General features: G+C 39.9%; 1 protein-coding gene across 2 annotated transcripts in view; it reads right to left on the bottom strand.

Moving 5' to 3' along the window:
* The window catches only part of JMJD1C (jumonji domain containing 1C), a 160,081-nt gene that overhangs the window by 102,128 nt on the left and 34,593 nt on the right, over nt 1-23,360 (bottom strand). For both annotated transcript variants that reach the window (XM_027694058.1, XM_027694062.1), the window contains exon 2: nt 8,341-8,505. In XM_027694058.1, the coding sequence (XP_027549859.1) occupies nt 8,341-8,505 (165 nt within the window). The remainder of the gene's footprint in view (nt 1-8,340; nt 8,506-23,360) is intronic.

Raw genomic sequence — 23,360 nt, 5'->3', positions numbered from 1 at the left:
TGTCTGAGCTCAGGAGAACACACACTTTCCACACAAGGCCCTGTGTCTGCACAGTCACGTGTAACCTACTGAAGTCCCTCTTACAGAAAACGTACTTCACATTTGGGGTGGGTTCTCCACGCTGCTGTACGATTAAGCTGGATATTGAGACTTCATACAGCACATCACGGGGTTCACCATTAGGCCCAGAAGAAACTGCTGGAATTCTGGGGCAGGAGAACCAGAAACTCATAAAACTCTAATTATGCTTTCCATAACTCATCTTCCTCAAGTGAGCATGAAGAGAGCAGTGCTGCAGTGCTGCACAGCTGACAAGTCATTAATGCACAGAAGCAGCAGTGGAGATTTGAACAGTGGGTGGCTTTCGAAATGAGCTGCCAAGTGGATTTGACAGGTGTAAAGCCCAGCTGCTCCTCCTGCCATTATAAGGAAAACACTGAGCAGGAGCTTGCGGATGGAATTCTTCTGGCACAGCTTTCCTCATTCTGGACACTGTTGGGATGGAGGACAAGCACCTTGCTGACATCCTTCCCTCGCTGTACACACTCACAACAGGTATAGGTGAGGAGATACCTTTTTTAAATGTTTGTAACATATAGAGAAAAATACTGTCTTTTTGTGTATCTCCCTATGTACACACACCTATAAATACACACCCACACGTATATACACATATTATAAATCTATACATTTTACACATAAGTCATAATTTGTATAAACAGCAACAAATAGACTGTGAGTGATGAGTCTGATGGAGATACAGAAAAGACACTGCAGGCATTCAGTCATCTTCCAAAGTCCAAGCCCTGGAAGTTGAATTTCCAAACAACTGTGCCGAAATAACCAGCTGCACCCACCAGCCTGTATCCTGCTCACCGTGGCATCTCCAAAGTTGAGCTGATCTTTCTAACCCACTGAAATATAGACAGGTACAAAGCTTTGTTTTTTTCAGCACAAGGAAAAATTTTGTTCTCATAAATGCTACTGAAAGAAACCAAATCAAATACTTCTGACTTTCCAGTCAAGTCCAGAAGATCCAGCATGACTCTTGGCTTTTACACCCACAGAAGCCGTGCAGCAGGTCAACATTGAAGTGTGAATGCAGTTCAGATACACCCACAAGAACTCCCATCTCACGGACTGGGGTACCAACAGGAGTATAACCACATAGCAAACCCATCTAGGTTTCAGCAACAGTTATAAAAAATCAATATTCAAGCATTTATCCTGCACTGAGCTCCCTGCAGCTGTGGTTTCAACTGCTCTGCTTCCAGTGCCGAGCTTGAACAAGGAAACTCAGGAAGCTTTATGTCTGTCTTTTACAGAAAGACTCATAAATCATGGCCAGCATTTCCCTGCTGACTGCTGAGCAGAGCCACACTCACCTGGGAGCACTGCTCAGTTACAGCGGGAGGATGCTAAACAATACCTAGTTTTTTAACTGGCACAATCCTTGGTGCTTTGCCAGCAGGGAAGAACCTGAAGTACAGAGACATCCAGGATGCTGTGACACACTGAAGCAGCTTTCTCGAGAGGAGCTGCCAAAATGGTAACTCCCAGGTCAGTATGATCAACATAACTTGTGTTCACTGTTATTTTAAAGTCTTGAAAATACTCCATTTTGCTTGGAATTCTGTGACTTTTATAAATGAATTTGACATTAAAAACTATTCTTAGCACAGCACTTAACTACCAAAAATATTTAATTTATTTTATATATGGAAGCATGCTTTTACCAAACTAAATCCTTTCAAACAAAAAAAGGTCTCCATTGCTTTTAAGTGCCAGTTAAACAGGAAGAAAATTAAAAGTAAGCCTGCCATTAGCCAACACCTCAAGATAAAAAACTCTGGAACAAACAATGCAGTAGTGTAAAGTGCACAGAAAGTACCAGGGCAACACAGAAAACAGCACTGCAGTGAGGCTTTTCATCCCATCCCTCATTTCCAGAGTGGGAAGCCACAGGACAACACCCATATTTCACAACAGAGCATCTGGGGAGGCAGATTCCAATTCATTGCTCTTCATTTGGGGCATGTCCTGGGAAGGTAATGGCCTCTCCTTAGAAGGCTGCAGGGAGAGCAGTGACTCCCAGTAAGCAGCAGTTCAAAAAAGGCAAGTGCCAAAGTACACAGGCGGGATGTGGTACTGCCTGAGATGATGTTCTGTGGGAATATCACAGTAACACGCTCTCCAGAAAAGTAATCTTTGAACCATCTCCAAGTGCTGTTTCTGCATGTTGCTGTCTTTCACAATGCAGCAAAAATCGGGTCATTTATGCTCTGCTGAGTCAGTTACTTAAATTTTCTCTTCCCCAAGCGCTAAAGTCTTCCAAGAAGCTGACAGCTTCCAAGCATTTTCTCCTCTGTTGTATATATTTCATCTTTACCCCATATTAGCAAGGTATACAAGCACCACAATTTTGATGCAGGGAATGGAGAAGCTGAAAAAATCCACTATTAGTTTTTGACTGTTTTCCCTGGAAGCTACAGCACTTCCTCCCCTCAAATTTGAAATATCCTCAAAGTTTTTACTTATTTTTAGGACTCAGGAGACCGAAGCCTGAGTCTTCTCTCTGCCTTACTTTCCATACACACAGTAATCCTTTGTGAATTGATTTCTTTTTACTGCTAAGTATTTTGAGTGTCTGCTGAGGATTTAATCACAGCATCTGACAGTGTATACCTCTATTTTTCATTGTGCAGAGAGAGAACAGGCTGCAATGAAGGAGGAACATCAGCAGTATCTACAGAAGCTCCTGACTCTGACAGGGATCAATCTGATCCGTGGGACCAACATAGAAAAGAGTAACTTACTCAGAAATGTTAAAATTTAGATCATCCAGACAAGGAAGAAAACAAATCCTTGAGCAACTGAAAGAGTGATAGTATATAACAGTAGAAACAGGAATGACAAGGGACCTGTTCTACTTTCCATTATCATGCCAAAAATAAAGAATTTGATTTGTCTCAGGCACCCCTGGAAGCCCTGTGGAAGCTTGTTGTTCAATCTGTGCAGTTTCTTCTTTAATCGTGACACAAATGCCAATAAACTGGCACTTTATAAGTATTTGCTTTATAATCCAGCACAATCAAGGCAGCTGAAGCAAAATGCTGTCAAGCAAAAGGATTCTGCCACTGACAGCTGGGACAGAGGGGCAGGGAGGGAGGAGGGAAAAGGCTACATAAGGTCAGAGGACAAGTCTTATCTTCCACATGTCCACAAACACTCCTGCTCTTACACTTCAGCCCCAAGTGCCCTGACACACAGCGAGCACACGAACATATGGGCTCACTCACATCCCCCCAGAACAAACACACCCACCACCACCCAGAACAAACCTCATCTCATTCTTCTGCAAGACAACCTCCTCATTAGCATGATGGTCAGACTGAAGGCCCTCAGTTCCACATGTGCCACTGGCACTGGCCACTGTAAATCAGCTCCAGATTCTCACAATGGAAAAGAGTTAGTCATTGCCAGCAAAGATCCACTCTTTGTCCCTGGTTTTGCTATAAGCCTGGCTAAAGCCCCATATTCTTGCAGAGCCCTGGACAGGGTCCCAGGAAAGACTGTTCTCAAGCCACTGTTTTAGCAATGACTTCACTTATTCCAAGAAAGAGAGGACAGGCAAACAGACACATGCTCTTTTTTTTACTGCGGTGGGGGGCAGACTGAGTTGCTCCTCCAGCCTCCCTGCCTTAGGAGATATGTTCAGGATCTCCTCATAAAAATGTATTTTAGCTTTTATCTATGTATGTCTCAGAAACACACAATGGCAGGAGAACCAGTCCTTGCTGTATGCCAGGGCAAATCTGTTGGTTGGACAAGGTGAGTACTGTAAAGCTAGTGAAGCAATGTCTTCATCTTCAAGCAACAGTATGGTTTCTTCTGATTTATCATCTATGGATTCTGATTTATCATCTATGGATTCTGATTTACCGTCTATGGACTCATACTGAATTCACAAGCAGCACTGGTTTGTTTACAGGTGTAACGACAGGCAACACATACTTCACAAAACAAGCCATACCCAGCAGAATGCAGGAAACAGCCTGAGCCATCACCCTCCCAGGCATCCAGCTCTGCCCTGCCAGCTCAATGGACCATTCCCCACTCCTGTTTTTAGCATATTATACTGAGTCAAGCTGTTTCCTCCTTTGACATTTACCCTACACAAGACCACCAGTTTCTTCCAGAAGGAAAAGGCCAAAATAAGACAGTATTTTTCCTTCTCTGTTCTACAATAGTCTCTTCCTTTCTTGTTGCAGAAGTTTCTCATGTGCACTCCCATTCATTGCATTCACTTTTCCTTACCTCCAATTCCAAATCTTTTCTTTCCAACCTCTTGTATTCTCCTAGATCCTTTACCTGAAGGTACAAATTTGCCATAATCTATCTTAAACTCCTTTAATCATAACTGCATTTCTATTCTTTCCCTTCCAGGATGGTGGAACATGCTCCTTAAAATGCTTGTGTGAAATGTCTTTCTTTCATTTCTATTTGTAAACCTCCAATAATAAATTTTCATTTAAGCACATCATTCAAGTTTCCAAAACTCTCTTCCCAAACAAAATTATTAAGAAAAAGACACTCAGTCCACACCTTTCTGTGCCTAAAAGTGAATTGCTAGCTATGTTTCTACCATGGTGTCCTCTCCTAGTTAGTCTATCATTTTAAACTTTTCTTTCACATTATTCTGTTATTCTCTAAAATGTCTCTAGCTGCTTCTATCTTTCGTCCTCTCTTTCTCTCCCTCTACACTTTATTTCTAGATATTTTAACATGCAATTAGAGACACAGTAATTAAATTCAAACTGACAGCTCACAGAAGCATTCTGTTCTGTCCACATTAAAACCTTGGCTCCAATTTGTCACCCTACCCACACATGTACTTCCATCTCCCCTCTTGGCTGCTGCAGAGATACCACCATACCCCTAAGACTTTAGACTGAAGTATATCATAGGCACGATTTTATCACTGATCTCTAACATCCTTGTGCCCAAACTATTTCTACATCAGGGAGATTAATTTACTCCCCCTAAAATACAACTATTCTTTATCAACCTGCAGGCCAAAAATTTTTATTCATCACCTGAATTGCTTCAAAGTTGTTTCTGAGAAATTAAAAACCAAATTTTCCCTCATTTTTGCAGTACTGGTGATTCCCCCCAAGCCCATCATTTTGAGCCCATCACTCCCCTCTCTTGGTACCTTTGTGACATGCAAACCTGCTTCTTTTCCAACCTGAGGGGATGCCTTCACTTTCAGCACCTTATCTGGGCTACTTTTCTTAATCCCTTGATGTGGAAAGGCACACCACTCACTTCTACTACCTATACTGTTTAAGTTTTCAAAATCCATACTTTTGTTTTTCCTTACGCTAACCCTTTGGCCAGGAAGTTTTCTCCTGCACTGACATCTGTAAATCATCTCCATTACTTAAGGTAAACATCATAAGAGAAACTAAATGAAGGGAATAATCTACCCCTCTTCTGTTACTCAGTTCCTAGACAAGGAGAAAGAGGCCATACTTCTGATTTTCTCCCTTTCTCAGGAGGGGAAGACTGACTAAAGAGCCTAAAATCTTAAAGGACAGTTACACAAGGTCAGTGGATTCTGTGCTTTCAGGAACAGCTACACCTCAGGCATTCAGGCATTTTAAAACAGCAACACTTGTGACCAACTTGCATTCTAGAAGTTTTATCTATAAAGGGGAGATTCATCCTATCCCACAGTTGAGTGATAAAAGCAATCAGTAATTGTGAAGTACACAGATACTAACCAGACTGATAACTGCCCACAGAAAGCCCCACAGCAACTGCAGATCTTGTCTTCTGATTGAGCTTGAACACCACGCAGTAAATACAGAGCACATCAATCAAAGCAGAACATAAGAACTTTTCATTCACTCCACTAAAAGCAAAGATTCTGGAGAACTACTACATAAAATATACTTAAATATTGCTTTGCTGCATTTACATTAGCATCCAAAATAAAGTGTACTAGAAACTTTTATTTTGGTATGATTTCTTTTCAGTATAGTTCACATGAATGGGGAAGCCTGAGACATTCCCTTTAAGAACTACAGCAAGACTCAACTCTTCCAAAATGAGTGCATTATCACATCCACACTTGGGATTTCACCAAAAAAGTAAAATATTCCTATTGCTGTTTGGCAAATTAATTTTTTACCACTTTTTTCATGCTTTCCCATTTTTAATAAGTCTTGTTTCGTAAAACAAAGGAAAAAAACACCCCACAACCAAAGAACACCACGCAAACCTTCAGAGAGATCATCCCCTCCACTCCACCACAGTGTTCAGACAGTCTGGCAACAAAACCCTGAAGTTCCCTGGCAATTTGAGCACCTTCACTGTTCCCAGGCATGGTGTGCTCAGAGGAGCAATTGATACAGAGCAGAACCTTGGGAGGGCTCTGTGGAAGGCATCTGCTCTAACTAGAGTTAATATCCTGTATCTGCACTTGACTGGAATGGATGAGTAGAGGGTTTGACTCAGAAAACAATTGCTAGAACATCTGCAGGCAGGCCAAGTACAAATGCTGAGAACTTGTCAACTTTAACATCTGGAAACTGTGACCCAACAAGCTATTTGAGCCTCACTTCAGCCTCTGTGATTTCAGTTTTTTAACTGCAAAAGCAGGAGGGAGATCTTTTGCAAATCCTCCTTTTCACGCCTATCAGCTGCCTCAAGAATGTAAACACTAAAAAAGAATGAAAGAGTAAGATGGAAGAAAAGAAGGTTTCTGCCTTCTGCTGGACCAGCATAAGTTTGATAAAAGTGTCTACTGGGAGAAAGGTTTGACTAAAACACTTTCACACATTAGCAAATTAAGACAAATTAATACTTATAACTTGAGGACAGGATCAGCAGCCAGACTAGAAATATATCCCTCCTAAACCCAAGAAGGATCTCTATCCTAGAGGGTGAGATGAAAAGCATGTAAAAGAGCAGAGTACTTAGATACCAAGTTCTAAGTTCCTAATAGGTCTTAAAATACCCCTCTCAATCAAGGAGAGATGGGTGGCTTCAAAGAGCAAATGACACAACTCCCTGAAACTAAAAATTCTTGCTCAAGGATATACTAACTTGAAACAGAAAACCTGCCTGTACAAGCAAACATATGGATCAGCCTGTACATCCAGAAAGTTTGGCTTGCTTTGCTCCAGTACATCAGCACAGACAGACAAGCTGAGTCATGCAGGAATATTCACTGAGGAAGAGGTAAGTCCATCCTAAATCTATGGCTTTCTAGACCAGACAGCTTCATGACCTTTCAGCATGACTGTTCCAACCACAGCTCCAGAAAAATAATCACATGACAGCATTTCCAGAAGTCCATCCAGTGCTCAGAGACAAGAATACGAAGGGTATTGAAAGGAAACACAGACATAGCAAAAGCTGGAAGGAAAAAAATACCATCTAAAAATATCATCTAAATTCATTAGACCACAAGTTTCTAAAAACCTAAGACTGAAGTCACAGATATTAGGTTTAATATCAAATATATCTAAGACTGCCCTTCACCATTTCGACAAATTTGTTAGAGCCCGCTTTTACCCACCAGTCTGTGAGAAATCTTCCCCAACTCCACACATTGCAAATGATCCAATATAGTAGGTTCCTGAAATGTCAGATCTATTTGGCTCTTCTGAAGACTTTGACAGCACTACTAGTTTCTTTGGAGAAAAATGGAATACGAGTTTATTGCTTATTGGATTATCTCATCAGACCCTGAGTATTCCTCAGGTTTATCCCAAGGCATGCCACAAATGCACACAACCTCCCAGCAGTTACCTCACAGCTTTAACGCTTGGGCAGCAATCCAGCAAGAAGGAGAGTCACAAGCACCACCTCATAAAACAGGCAAACAATTACCACTTACTTCATTAATCTTTTCTCATCTTTCTGAACTCTGACCTGAATTTCAGATACCCTCAGCTCCCACAAAGAAGGTACAAGCTTAAGGGTTTATTTTTCACCTTAGTTTCAATCCTCCCCAGAGCAGTAAGATGTGTTCTTGATAAGTTTATATTTGTAAGACGCTTTGACTATGTAAAGTGACATTAATTCTGTTATGTTACTCAGAGACCAGTTTTGCAGTACTCTCAGTTGATTCAAAAAGCAAAATGAGTGACTATTATCACATCACCCCTCCAACACGAACATGCTTTACTAGTATTTTCTTTTTCTTACCCTCCTCCCACTCCATGCTCACCACTTTCCACCACCACTTGAGTAACCTAGGCAGCTTCCTAAGGACAGAATCAAAAAGATTAAAACAGTTTAGTAAATGCAATTGCTCAAGTATCTTACCAATGCAGGCCATTGAATTTGTTTGATCTTTGATCCCTGAGTCTGGCTTGGGTCCTTTCTTTTCGCCCAGACCAGCTGGTACTCCACCAAGAAGGTTGCAAAATCTTCATAAACTTTAACCCACTCTCGTTTTTCCCATTCAAGGTCATCAAATTCCACATATACCTGGGGAAATTTAAGAAAGGAAAGGACATACATTATTGCATATACACAACATGTGTATCTACGTGCACTTTCGAAAGCATATGTTTAAAACTTTAATGCAAGAGTCTATTATTATGCATTTTAATATTATGGTATTGAAATTATATAATCAGTACCTGCACCACAGAAGACATTTTTCTTGGCAGTGCAGTTGTGCTAAAGAGAGGAGAGTTACATTTGCTAGAACACTACCATTAACACGGGACGTCTTAACTCATTAATAAAAAGTATTACATCAGATATTTACAAGTAGCATTCAAGTAATACATACAGTTGTTTACACATCAGGAAGTTTTAAGAATAATTCTCATTCTCAGTTCAAATACGTGTCATGTAATACAAACCAACCAAAGAAACGGTTTTAAGGGCAGGGGGAAAACAAAGCCATTTGGAACAGCACCAGAAAGGACATCCTGAGCCTGCAGACTCTGCTACTACAAGTAAACCCAACACAGCATCTACAGAGGCAGCTCTCAGTTTCCTGCCATTGCTGTCCTGGAATCCCATTCAAAAAAAAAACAACAAACCAACAAAAAAACCCCAAACAAAACCAAACCCCAAACAAACAAGCAAAACACCACAACCGCTTTTTGTTTCCAGCCAAATTAATTTGGACCCAGTTTGCAACTATTTGATCTTAGGCTACCCCCTATCCCTCCCCAACACATTCTTAGAGAACAAACACACTTCCGCCCCTCAGCTGCACTCACCAAGGTAAATCCACCAAACTTTTTGTCTCCTCTTGGAAAGGGAAGAGGGAACTCAGAGCTATCCAAAAGCTACCTATCTTACCAAACAAGCTATTCTAAAATCATTACATTTCAAAACTTACAGAATTTATTTTAAATTTTAAAAAAATCAATGTAATAAGTAATTCTCTTCTCCAAATTATGAGAAATTTCCTAAGAAAGACCAGCTGGCAATACACAAAAACATCACTGCTTGTCAATGGGGAACTGGAGAAGAAGGGAAGATGCTTTCCTACCTTGCTGAATTTCAGCTCTCTGCCACACACAAGAGAACTCCTCAAACTGCAGTTTCTTCCTCTATCTGCTTTTGAGAACTTAAAATCACTGTCACAGAAATATTCTTCTCTTTTAGCTCTGGTTAATTTTAGGCCTGCAGCATACTTCCTCGTCTAGACTTTGTGTCTCACCCTTCCCAAACGTGTACTACATAGTGCTCCTCCTCATCTTGTCCTTCTCCCTTATGAGTACACAACTTAAATTTGCACCAAGCCTCTTCTCACTCTTGTATCAAAATTCATCATCCCAGTTTTCCCCCACAGATACTTTTAACCCATATTACTCCCATTCCATTCCTACACACCTTTTCCCTTCCCTCTTTAAAGCACCAGATCAAGATAACTTAACTTATAATGTATCTTATTATATATCTTTTATATATATAAATCATATCTATATATATCTCTTAAGTATATATAATATCTTATATATAACCCAGATGACTGGGTCAAGGTTGATCAGTTCAGTTGTCTGCAAAAAATACTGTTCCTTCTTCATTTCGCATGGGCAGAGTTTTCCCTCTGAATTCACCACCTCAACATCTGGAATTTCTGCCATTTGCCTGCTGCCTCTCCTCCCACATTTCCATTACCCTGGCTGATCAGTCATCTCTGCATCACCCTGTTAATCAACACAGCTACTCTTTTACCTTTTCCCTTTGCCCATTTCCCTCACTGAAACTATCAGGAAACTACTGTTAGTCTTTGTGGTGGTGTCAGAATCTGCCCCACAGTAAGAGTCCGCATATAAAACGATCCTCTCACTTCAACAATCATCTGTTATGCTAACAAAGCAAGGGGAAAACAGCAGCAAAAACTCAAAATTAAAAATTGGAAGTTGACCCCTTCTACCAAAAAGCACTTTTTAATAACTTAATTTCTATAAATTAATTTTAAAATGCATAATAAAGTTGCAGAATAATAATTTCTTAATGAAAACAAAGTTAACAGCAAACAGAGTAATGCTTTAAAGCACTGGCAGGAAACCACATCATATCTCAAATCATCTTTGGCAGCAGTATCTTGTATTTGCAGCTACTTCAAACCCTTATGGAGATACATTTATTTCTAAATTTTGGCATTTGATCAACTGTAAGACAACCTTCAGTGACAATACAGTCAGAAATCATTCTCTAAAGTCACCTTCCTCCTGGCCTCTCCTCCTGCAAATTCCACTTGATTTTTCTGGACTGGTCAAATAATTTTATTTTAGTGTCTGGAAGGACACTTCCCTTGGGTAATCCATAACAAGGTGTAAGAGGTTAAGCACCAGACCTCACACAGCAGCAGATTTAAAAAAAGAGGCAAGGGGAATGAAGTGAATAAATATTTTTGAAAAACACAGATAAGTCTAAGGCAGAGTTGGCAGTTAAGCAACAGCCACACTAAAACATACTGTATCTCCTGGACACTGGCCAGAACTTGTGGATAACTGTGACACAATCTAGTGTTTGTGTGCGAGTTCTGCACCCCAAATAAACCGAAATCCGGTGCAAGGGCGGTGGGAGTTCCAGCCCCGCTCTCTGCAGAGTCTCCTGGCACTGTATAATTAGATCTTCAAAGGAGCAGTTCCAAGGAAAGTGGAGAATGGAGCATGGCACAGAGCCAGTCTGCCATTGCCCAGGGCACCATATTCCGCCTCTGGTACGATACACACACAACCTTACTTGGGAATTACTCCTGCCAGCTTCCACCACCCTCAGGTCTCCATGCCAAGACTACTAACTGTCTGCTGCCTTTTCAAAGTTCATTTTGGAAAGGCAGAGGCAACACAGGCAAATGCAGAGCCCAATCATTATCCATTCTCTGTTTTGCTAGGAAATTAATTTTTCCAAACAGTAAAGCCTCTGAAGAACACAGGCTTCCCCTTTCCCTACCACATGGAGACAAGCAGGATCCCAGGCAGTACAATTTATGAAAGGGAGTAAAAAGGGGAGAGGATGAGGAAAGGAAGCGATCCAGCAACCTATGCCAACAAAATAAAATGTAGAGCCAAAGTTAGACCCTCTAAGGAGTGCAAAGGCTGAAAATACTTAATCTTTTTTGCTTCACTGACAGAACTCTGTACAACAAGAAACTCTACCACATTTGCCTCCCTAAGAATGAATGTTGATTTTGAGATTTTTCAGCCAAATTTTGGTTCCTTGCCTTGTCAGCTGTTTGTGAATAGATATTATATGTCTGTGTTCCCAGAGTGGTTGAAGTACTCTCACCACGTATGCATTCACTTGCATAAAAAGGAGAAATTCCCACTGGGATGATATTATATTTATAATTGGCATCAATGTGCTAATTTTGTAACTCACTGCTATTTTCCAACAGGAAGCAGCATAAGCTTTTAGCATGCTTTTCCAAGTAAAGCAAGACAACAAATTTATTTCCAATGGAGTCAGCCAAACAATTGCAACAAAATATTGCTGTTTCAAAGTCCAAACACAACAACCATGGTGAAATTCTCTACATGCAGTGCTGTGATCCAGAGTTTTCCAGTCACTTCTGCTCCAAATAAATAAGGCTGACCAAACGAATTCTGAAACACTTTAAAACTGTCAGGACACCAACGCTGATTTCCAGCAAATTTGGCTTAAAATGCTAAAAAGCATAGTTCATGCATCTTGTACTTTCTTAAAATGGTGAAATAGCAACCAAAGACAGCAAGAGGGATTTTTGTTTAATAATGTTGCTCCTTGCTACCAAAATCTCCTCAGTCTTTCACATCAGCATTTCACAGTCGCTCCACATTAAAATAAGTCACTAAAAAGAATTTTAAAATGCATTGGCGTTGCCCATACAGCCTAAAAGCACCTAAAACAGCTGAAAAAATGGTAATAGATTGGTCTTAAATTATCAAACATTTTAGGATTAAAAGATGGGGTTTATTGCCTCCATGTATTCTTAAAAATAGCCACTGCAAATGAGACATGTACATTCACTAATACTTGTAGTCTAGAAAGTATTTAGCTTTGACAAAGAAATATTTAATGTACAGTGTATTTTTTATGAGGGGTGAGTAGACACCCACAATACCAGAGTAAGTCTTTAGAAGACCTGAAAATGTTCTTGACAAAACTGGCATTCCACCATTTAAGGAACATAACGGCTTGTCTCTAAAATGCAAGGGCCCTGCCTCTGACTCTCAAGCCTAGAAAAAGGGCTGTAGAATCAGATAGATGTTTTACAGGAAAGAACACTGGAAGCTCCTTAAAAGATGGGATAAATTAGTACTGTGGGTTATTTTATGCTATTTCAGCGCTTAAAGCAAAATATGAAATTGTTTGGTCAAATGTTCAAATCTGCACATCTGTTTTGATTACTTGTGTAAAGTAACAGAATTTTAATGACAGAAAATCTAATTTTCCATTACATGAGGAGAGAGAGTTCTGCTACTTTCAGATGAGCTGTGGAAGTCAACTCCTTTACAACTCCTCGAAGATTAAATCCTGTTTGACATACCCTACAACCACGAAACTTCATGCTGATAATTCTGAAAACCTAAATTCTCTGTTTATTCAAAAGAAAATGAAATGGGTGTAGTATCCCAGAAGCAGTCCTCAGTTATAACCTGGAAAGTTGAAGTGTACAAAAAAAGAGACTAGTTCATTACCTACAAGGTATTAAGCCTCTGCTGCTTCAAGATTCACAACTGCTTGGAAACCTCCTTATTTCTGTGGAACAAAATGGTTCTGGGGCCTGTCCAGCAGGAAAGGACCAACACTTCTAAACCACTGAAAGACCCCACCTAACAGCACCCAACTACAGCTCCTCTGAGATGCAGAGACAAGTCCTCTAAAGCCATTATTCTCATTACTGAGGGAGGAATAAAACCTGCAGCCTCGGGATCATCTGCTCAAAATTTGTACAGCTATAGAGAGGAGCCTGTGTCCTTGCTGGACACACAGTGACAGACACACTCGAGGTGAGGCCACACTTACACTGCCAACATCACTCAATACACTTTGTGGGAGGCAGAATAAAGAAGACAACCTGAATAAACCAGGTACCCACTCGCTGGGAGACACGTCAAATACGTGCCACGTGCAGGAGGGAACAGCACCAGATGTAGCCAATACATGCTCCAATAAACATGGATTTTCCAGGTAGCTTCCCTTCATCAAGCTTTAAAACATAAAAATCCTACAAACAGAGAGGCCTCAAAACAAAAACAATTATTTATTTTCAGCAAACAGTAGTCTCAAGATATATTATGGCGTAATAAACACAGAAAGGATCCACATGTACAGTTCATGGCTCATTTACAAGCCCTAATTCTGAAGTCCCTGAAATGCATGCTTGAACACTGACAATAAAGTAGCTTTGGCAGAAAAAATATTCAGTAAAAAATGGTTGCAAAGCTAAAGAAAAACACCAATACTATTGCAACAGCCTGCTGCAGTTGCAAAGTTAGCTTGAATTGCTAAGCAACCAGCACATCATGTAGAGCACAAAGCAGAGGTTGCACGGAAGATAGAATTAAAAAAGCATCCTTGGATGCCCCAATACCATCCTTATAAACAAAGAAAAACATAGAAAAGCATAAAGTATTCAATCATAGTAACAGTTAATTAAAATATACACATTAGACAAAAACTTTCTGGTCCTTTGGGCTTAAAAAAAAAAAAAAATCTTTCAAATTCTCTTCACCATCACACAACATAGGAAACTTTCACTACTCCTAAATTTCTTAATGTTCATTTCTAAAAACAATTGTTAAGCAGCAGACATACTGTAGAAAGCCCACACACTCAATTTAAAAATAGGGGGATTTTTTTTTTTAATCAGACATGATTTTAGATAAGGTGAACTAAAAAGCCAATTAAAAAACTTCAGTGATTTAGATGGCAAGTTAAAAGCAGTTCATATGTGCATATACACACATTTTTATTGTTACACTAAAAAGACCAACACCTGTCATATAGTAAGGTTTTATTATAGCTGTCTCAACTTGAAAAAATTAAAAAATTTAATATATACTTATTTTAAATGCAAATATTTTCAATTTAAAAATATATACCATTTTAAAGCATATATCTCTCACCTGAAGATCTGACTAAAAACAATTAAAACATACCTGTCAGACAATTCAAAATACTAATTATTAATTGTTAAATATTAATTTCATATGTAGTAGACTTTCAGTCAGTTTTTACAGTGTAATGGCTCATTAATGAAGACAAAGTTTGTCTGGCCAGCTGTTGAACATAAAGCACTACAGGAGGCTAAATTAAAGTGCCTGGGGAAAGGAATAGGTCACTTCCTATCAGAATTCATCATCTGCTGTTGTTCCTCATCCCCAAAATCTGAGTTAGCTGGTAACAGAAATTTACCTTTCTTGAGGCAGGAAACTTAAGCAAACCACCTGGCTGCAGCCTCAGCAAGCAAGGTATGGGTGTAAAGCCACTCCTGGGGAAACAGGAAACTTCAGTCCTCCTGGGACAGGCTCAACACACAAAGCTGGAGCTTAAGGAGATGACCAGGACCTGAGCAGAGAGCTGCAGGTACTTGAGCTTTTCTGATGTCTCTCTGCAGCTGAATAGCCCAAACCTGAACCGTTGCTAAAGGGAATCAGTGGAAGTGCTAAAAGCACAGGGCTCTCCCTATTTCTACCAAGACAATCCCATTAGCCAGAACAGCCGTGTTTCCAGGGTTCAAAGGACTAACCCCTAGACTAGACCTGAACCTACAAGTATTTATCAGCACCTATCCAGACAGAGGTTTGATCTGGTTTGTATGCTGGTAGGAAAAGTGATGTCCTCCCAAATCCACGGTGCAGACACTGACACTGTACTTTGGAACAGCAAATCTGTCTTTGAGGGAAACAAAAACGAGACCATGCAAGAAAAGTGAGGTTTTGAGATGAACTTTTGATACTTGTACTTTGAAATCCAGACTAGGAAGAAAGACCAAGTGCCCCTCAGCTGCTCTGCACATCCACATCATTCCTGGGACAGCAAGCCAAACAAACCAGGAGGGGGCTCACAAACAATTGCCCTTGTGTCAGATAATGCCAGGGATACCAAAAAGACATCAGCAAACCTTGAGCACAGCGATAGAACACCAGAGCAAGCTGGTCAGCAGATTTTGTTTGTACCAAAGAAATTTTCTCAAGGCCTAGCTCATACCAACAGCAGAAATTCCATCAGGCAGCTACACACAGTTCATTGCTTTCTTTGGTCATCTTACAGGAATTAAGAGAACTATGGAGGAATATTCCAAGAGTAATCAGGAAACCAAGAGAAAAATTCATCTGCCAAAACCAGACAGTATGTTGGAATTTTTATAAATTATTGTCAACTACAAAATGGTAATTTTCTGTTCTCTGATGACAACACAATATTTGCTCTTGTAACAAAGGCTGTTAACCTTCAGCAACAAGCCAATCAAACAAATCTCAGCAAGCAAATGAGAAAATAGTAGTAATAGTAATAATAATAAACTTCAGAAGCAAGACAAAGCTTTAGTGAAATATTTATCTACTTCATTGATTATCTGCTAAAGTCTTTGGAAATATTTTCCAGATGTTTTTTCCTTTGTAAGAGGACTATAATGTTTGAGTAGGAAAGTTAGGAGCACTGTATCAATTACTTCAAGGCTTTCTCTCTTATCAGAGAAGAACATGTTACAGTTTAACAGAAACTTGCTGTCCTCTTTCCTCCACTTTGCACGGTATCTATAACCACACTCTGCAAACTGTTTCTCCCGGTCCTGCCTAAACCCCCCTCTAAACAGTATAATAAAGACAAACAGTTTCTAAGTTCTTCCTAGCTTAGATGCAGAAGTATTTCCCTTTTGCTGTTGTATTGAATTTTTATTTTCTGGAAATCTTAACTCTTTAAGTCTTTTCCTTCAGTGTTGTGATTCAGTGCCATCTCACAAGCTGGATTACAGTTTTGCTGTCTATGAGTCGACTTCTTGTTACCATTCCAGCCTTGGAGTTTAGATCTCTTCAAGTCATCTTTCAAAACTACACCTCTATTTCCTTCACATTGTTGACACTTCTTCACACTGGAAAGTCATCAAAAAAACTCCCATATAATCTTTCTGATGCAGCTAAAACCTTGAAGACTCCTGCTAACAAAGTCCACTTCTTTCCTATGGATTAACTGCAGCATTAGAGAAGAAAAGTAAAATTTGTACTCACAGTCTGAGGCATCAAAGAACAAACATTTCTAAGGTCTATATGATCTTCTTTATTTTTCCATTTGATACCAGACTGCAAGGCTAGACTTTACAGAGAAGAACTGGGCCATTGCAGTTCACAGTTCACCAGGGCATAAACGTCCACAAACTGGGATCAAAGATCATTCACCTCTGAACGGAGTGAGGTATCTCCAACTACTACTAAAAGGCCAGAGGAGATTAAGAACAGGGCGGATGGCCCACGGGAGCAAAACATGACACCAGGAAACATCCTGCCAAAGTTAAGCAACATTTTAGGAGCAAAAGAGAAATGTAACCATGCCTTCCTGAGTTTTCAGACTGTCTAAATCCACATCCTCAATCTCCTCTTTGCCATAGTGGCCACGCCTGAGTCACAGATATCTGAAGTTTCTAAGGAAAAAAATTACAACTCCCTAAAAAATACTTAAACTATAAAGAAATACAGTGGCATTGTAAGTAATTTAGGCAATCATCTGTTCCATTTCACTGATTTAAGGAGGTGTTTTACATCAGAACGAAGACCTTGGCAATGTGCACAGGTAGTATGGTCCCAACTTAACCAAGTACTGCCTTTGGTCAATGTACTTCAGAAGTCTTCTAAAAGTCATTTGCTTGTGTTGGGGTTTTTTATTAAAAACCAAAACCAAAACAAAACACCCCAACTTCAGTCCGTGATACTGAGCTGGGAGGTTCTGCCCTCGGTTCCTGTCACGGGGCGAGTTGCAGTGTCTGTGCCCGAGCACCCACGCCCAGAACAAGAGCACAATCACTTCAACCCAGCACTGCCTTGCCTTGACCACAGATCCCTTGGGAACTGAGATTATGTTTACGTGACACCCGATGTCCTGGAGATCGACTGTGGGTGGGTTCTCAGGTGCCACCGAGGTGTCGCAACACAAATCAGGCTGGATCCCAGACACACAGACGAGCAGCTCCCCTGGCCAGCTGCCCAACTCTGTTGCTGCAGCTGCTGAAGCCACAGCACAGGAGAACTGCTTCAAATAAACAGAGTTACTGAGGCGGAACAGCTTCAGGAACACAGGAGTGGAAAGCACTTAAGGTTACAGAAATCAGACATGATACCTCCACGAAAATTCTCTCTCGGTGTGTTTGTCTACTGCTGTTTTTCAGAAGACACTTTTGCTCTCTCGTCTAACATTGCTTTTCATCCCGCTACAAAATTTCTCAAGTATGTGAAGAAGGTCATTAAATCTTTTATATCTTAAGTATTATCTAATTTATTTCAGTGCCACAATTCTCCAAACTACAGAAAAACGTTTGACTTCTACTTAAATTGCAAGATTTTTTTAATAAAAGCTTACAACATAGCTTTTTTTTTAATTAAAATCTGTCCTAGAAGTCTCCAATGTACTACAATTTACATAAAAAATCAGTGAAGAAAAAGCAGTATTATGCATTTTCTGCTCTCCTAGTAATTTCTTGCAGAGATCTTTTTAAGGAAGAACAATGGATCCATTGATAAGACAAACAGAACAGATCCAACAGATAACACAATCAAACCCTTAATGCTCGGGCCCAGAAGTAAAGACATAAGAACAAAACATTGGCAGTGAGTATACATAAAAAGCTGCCTAATGAACCAAATTAATAACTGTAATTACAGCATTAGCCATCTCTGGGTAACTTAGAAGTGAAACACTCAGACATTCCCTGTCACAACAGCAAGGATAATATTTTTGAATAAATGGCATTTTAAAGATGATTATGGTGATAAATTAAAAGAAAGTTTGATTATGCACAATGATTTTACAGACTGTAACTATAAGGGCTGTGACTGGGATAAAAAAAAAATGTCCTCCCTGCACTTCAAAATGCATTCTGCAGAGAAGAGAGTAAAAAAGCATTAATTCAGAACTGTACATCATTTTCTCACCATCTGTGCAAGTTTCTGGAACAAAACAAGGTTTGCTGTATGTCCAGGGCAGCTTTGAATGCTAGAAATTATATGCTAGATATGATAAATGTAGCTACTGCACTGACTCTGATATTTATAAAAGTTTATTGAATTGAACAATTAAAATGTGACACCCGAAACACAAATACGAGGGCTGGTACTCTTCACCTCCTCTTTTCTCCTCTTCATTTCCCCGCTACCATCTTGCTGATTTAAGATACAGTTTTTTGTTTCCCCTCATTCAACCATTGCTATCCACAACAATTGCTGAACAACTTCCCCCAGATTTTTAGCACCGATCTGCATTTGCAAGTCTATTTTCTGAGGAGCTCCTTGAATTCCTATAATCACTCACACTTAGATGCTAATCAGAAACTTTAAAAAAAAATATATGAATGTAAGGAAGTAATTTTTTTGTAACAAATGTTAACACACTTCACCTACTCCAAGTTCTCTGAATCAGGAAACAACTTGAAAACAAACCAAACAAACTCCACAAGCTGCAATAGATTGTGCACCTACAGTTACAGTTACAGAGAACACAGACAGGACTTTTGGGAAAAAAAAAATCAAATAATTAAGTAGGGCCTTCATGACCTCCAGAGGGAACTCAGGCAACCACAGCCTTCCCGGAGTGAACTCGCATTTGACAGTTCTCCTGTATTATGATAAATCAGTGCAAGGGGAGACAGAGCCTACTCACGTCACATTTGTTCCCATTCCCCCAGGGAACGAGAAATGAAATTACTGTTCAAGTTAAGGGACACAAGTGTTCCCTTGAGGAAAATGGACACCCTGTAAAATGATATTTTTGACTAGAATCATCAGCTGCAGAACCATGAGTGGTATAAGGTAACTGAAGTTCTCATTGATAAAGAAGTGAATCTGTTTTCAAAACATATCAGGGAACGACAACTGAGGTTTCCACCTTGCTTTACCAGACGCCTTCTGTTGTATGAACTCTTGAAAATCTGGATGTTCTAACAATCAGTCTCATTTCCTTGTTAATTGTATGTATAATATACCTTGTGCTGCAGTGAACTTACTGTGCCTAAGAAAGGAACAATTACTCATGTGAAAAACTCCACTTAGCATTCAAGACAAAAATGCAGGATGGAGAGGTCTGTCTCCTGCTGTCAACAAACATTAACACTGCAATGAATTAAAGGAATATGCAATAAATACCTTTGAAAGTAACGTTCTTTATTGGCTTTCTCACAACTTTAGATTCATTTATGTCACTGTGATACAAATAACTCACATATCGTCATCTGTTAAGAGTTTTAAACACAGCCAAGACCTGCAATCATGCAACTGCAACATACTGTGAATAGATAATAGTTGCCAGCATTTCAGACAAATACATATACCAGTACTTTTATTCAGTGAATGTATGAAAATTAACTGCGTGGAGAGGGGTGAGGGGGCAAAAAGCCATGTTTTTCTCCCATGGATTTCACTTCCCATGAAACCAGTTAAGATCGAGATATTTTATTCCCCAGTCACTGCATGGGAAAAAAAAAAAAAAGCCCAAATCAGGAAGGATGGAATGCCACAGCTAAAACCTATTTCCTCAAGTCTCTCTCAGGATGGGAAGATCACCACTGATGAACGAGACAAACATTTCACCCACTCAGGGAATCGGTTCAGTTTCTCCCATTTCCCACTACCTCATGTTTACAGCAGGAAATGAAGGCTGAATAAACACGATGCAGAAGCAACATTAAATGTGCTACATACAGGCAAAGACAGCTTTGCTAGTTTTGCTCATGAGAAGAAATCAGAATATTCCTTATATCCAAATAAAACTTAAGATGATTTGGTACATAGATTATTAGATACCAAAATGAGCTGCCAAGGAATTCTGGCACAAATTCATGGGAATTGTAAAAATAAAGAAACATACCTGACAAAGTTCCACAGCACTGGAAAAATTAAGTGTTCTTGAGCACTGAGAGCAAAGGGCAAAGATTTCCGGGCTTTCTAATGTGTGTGGCTTCTCTTACCATCACATCCCTTCCTTTCTAATGCTGATACTTTAAAAAAACCCAACATGTTTTCACAGGACACGTTTTGTCCAAGAGTCCACAATGGCAGGACTGGTTGTTAAGAATAACCCTTGCTCTCAGTACAGGCTGTTTTCTTAGGTGTTTTCTGCACCCAAGATGCTAATAAGAAAAAAAAAACCTAAAAGCCCCACCCAGTCCAAACAAAATCTTTTAAAAAAAGCACATGCATATACGCAGGATGCCAAGACCAACCCTTCTGCAACTGATTTTTAAATTTAGAACCAGAAATGGGCAATTTAGTAATTGTATCTTTTTCATATTAAACATCTAATCCTTTAAATGATCATTCTTCCCACATGCAACACACTGAAAAACAATTGCAGAGCTCTGAAGAAAGCCAGCACCTGCAGGAAAGGGTTTAATCTGGCAACTGCTGGTGTTGTTGAGTTATTCATCACATAAATCTCTTATTAAGTCCCACCTCTTTCCTGTAGTTCCAACCGTTGGAGTTTGAGAAAACAGACCTCGTTTCATGCTAAACTCCCACCACTAAGCAGCTGAATCTCCTACATTACTTAGGATACTGTTCGTGAGAGCAGACTTCACATGGAGTCATGCAACATCCTGTTCCAAGCCAAATGCTCCAGATGGGATATGTTTCACTGCTGCCTCCCCCTCCCCAGCCCATTTAAGCTTGTTCTTTTTTCTTTGAAAGCATTTATCCCAAACTGATGCTGCAACAGCATGCTAAAACTGACCTTTTAAGAAAAATACAGACAACCCAAAACTTACTTAAAATCCAAAAGTCTTTACTACAAAAAGAAAAAAATCCACGCCACTTAAATTACCAAAATATTTGCGTTAGCTAACCAATTAGCAAAACTATGCATATAAGAAAACAAATCACTCGATGCAGCTCTATACTGCAGGAAAATCTGCCCTGTTTCAGAGAGTTTACTAATCATTTAAAAGCTTAACATTGTCACGCACGTTACTAATCTAATGGAAGTTCTCATCGACATAACAAGGAAAAAACTGTCTAGTCTGCTGATCACTCTGAATGCTGGCAATTGCTCAAACATCTGCTAAAGGTCAGATTTCCACTGCATGGAACCAATCAATGAAGCTACACAACACTCCCAGCGCCATTGGAAGTGCCAAACAAAGACCACTGTTTTACATAAGCAAAGAAACTCACCCTGAAATCTTCCAAAACACTACCAGCAAAGTCCTCGCTCCCGTCCCCACACAGCACTCCCCTACCTGGCAGTGCCTGTAAAGATTTATTCTAGTTTTGCTTTTTAGAGCAGATACCGAGTTACTTAATGCAGACCATTTTTCCACGTTGTTACATAGTGGGCAGCTGATACCACATACAGAGAAACACCGCAGAGGAAAAAAATGAATGTACATCCAAACAAAAGGGGGTTTTGTTTAAATGTTAATCATCATAAAAACAAAGTTTCAGAAAACTGAGTATTGACATATTTGGTGCCTTTGTTTCAAACTCGGTGACTTCAACAAAACCCCACCCCTACTGAGTTCTAGAAAACAGATCTTAGAGTTGAAAAACAGCCTGAAATCATAAAATTCTGCCCTAAAATCCTTACTAAGCAACCTCAGAAATATAATCCCAATATCCTAACAGATTAGGGAATTGTTGGCTCCTGCTAAAATCAACAAGCTCTATATTTCAACAGCTTATCACATGTCATAAAACCAGCTCTTTAGCAAGAGTCCACACAGAAGGAATAAATGATCAATTCCAATGCTGCTGAAAAGCTGAGCTTGTTCTATTTTTACATATAAAACGTTATTTTATATAATCTGGCACTGATTTACAAGAGGAGCCTTTTGCACACAGAAGAGAAGGGCGAAAAACAAAGCAATCTCATGGAATTTGGGAATCATTTATGTTGTTTGTCACTAAGCGAACAACTTCAAACTACAATTTTAAGGCTTATTTTATAAAATGAGCCCCGCAGTGCTCTCAGGTTGCTCCAGACCCCCAGCCCTCCTTGCCACAGCTGGGATAGAGCAACCAAATGGCCTCCCAACTCCTCCTACAGAGGAGCTGCTCCCTTAGCAAATCGCAGCAGAGGTGCCATGCCAGGAGTCAGTGCTATCCGTGGGTCAGGGCTGTGATCCTGTGGGACAGGAGACTGACACAGTGGGCATGGGACAAGGGACTGGCACTCCCCCGGTGCCACTTGGCTCACTGCAAAGGGGCATTTCCTGACAGAAGTACAGGCTGCTCCTACAGGTACCCACAGGAAGTTTTAATGACATGACAAAAACTGGCATTATCCAAGGCACAAAAAGGAAATTACTAAAATTGAATTCAAATACGTCTCTCAAAGGAAAGACTCTTCGTTGGTTGGATTGGAGTTCTTTTTTTTTTATTACTTTGTTAAAGCTGAACAGCAATAGGACTATGGGATATTCCACGGAGACAGTTATTTCTCTGTACTAGTTCCACTTACTCTTTGAAAAATGCCTTCAGCTCCTCTGAGCAACCTTTTTCCTGAATGCTTCTTGTCTCATCTAGCTGTTAAGTATCTGGGCTGATCCCATATTTGTGGGATACTTAGGGGTAGCCCCAGAAAGGCCTATCAGTATCCAGCTGTCTCCTAACCTTCAACTATTCACCCAACTCTCCCTTCAAGGGAAGCCAGGAAAATGAACAAACATCTGTATGAGATGCTTCAGG

The sequence above is a fragment of the Neopelma chrysocephalum genome, unplaced genomic scaffold, assembly GCF_003984885.1.
Source record: "Neopelma chrysocephalum unplaced genomic scaffold, ASM398488v2 Primary Assembly neopelma1_96, whole genome shotgun sequence".
In the NCBI taxonomy this organism is placed as follows: domain Eukaryota; kingdom Metazoa; phylum Chordata; class Aves; order Passeriformes; family Pipridae; genus Neopelma; species Neopelma chrysocephalum.
The sequence above is the reverse complement of the archived record's forward strand: the minus strand, read 5'-3'. Positions and strand labels throughout refer to the sequence as shown.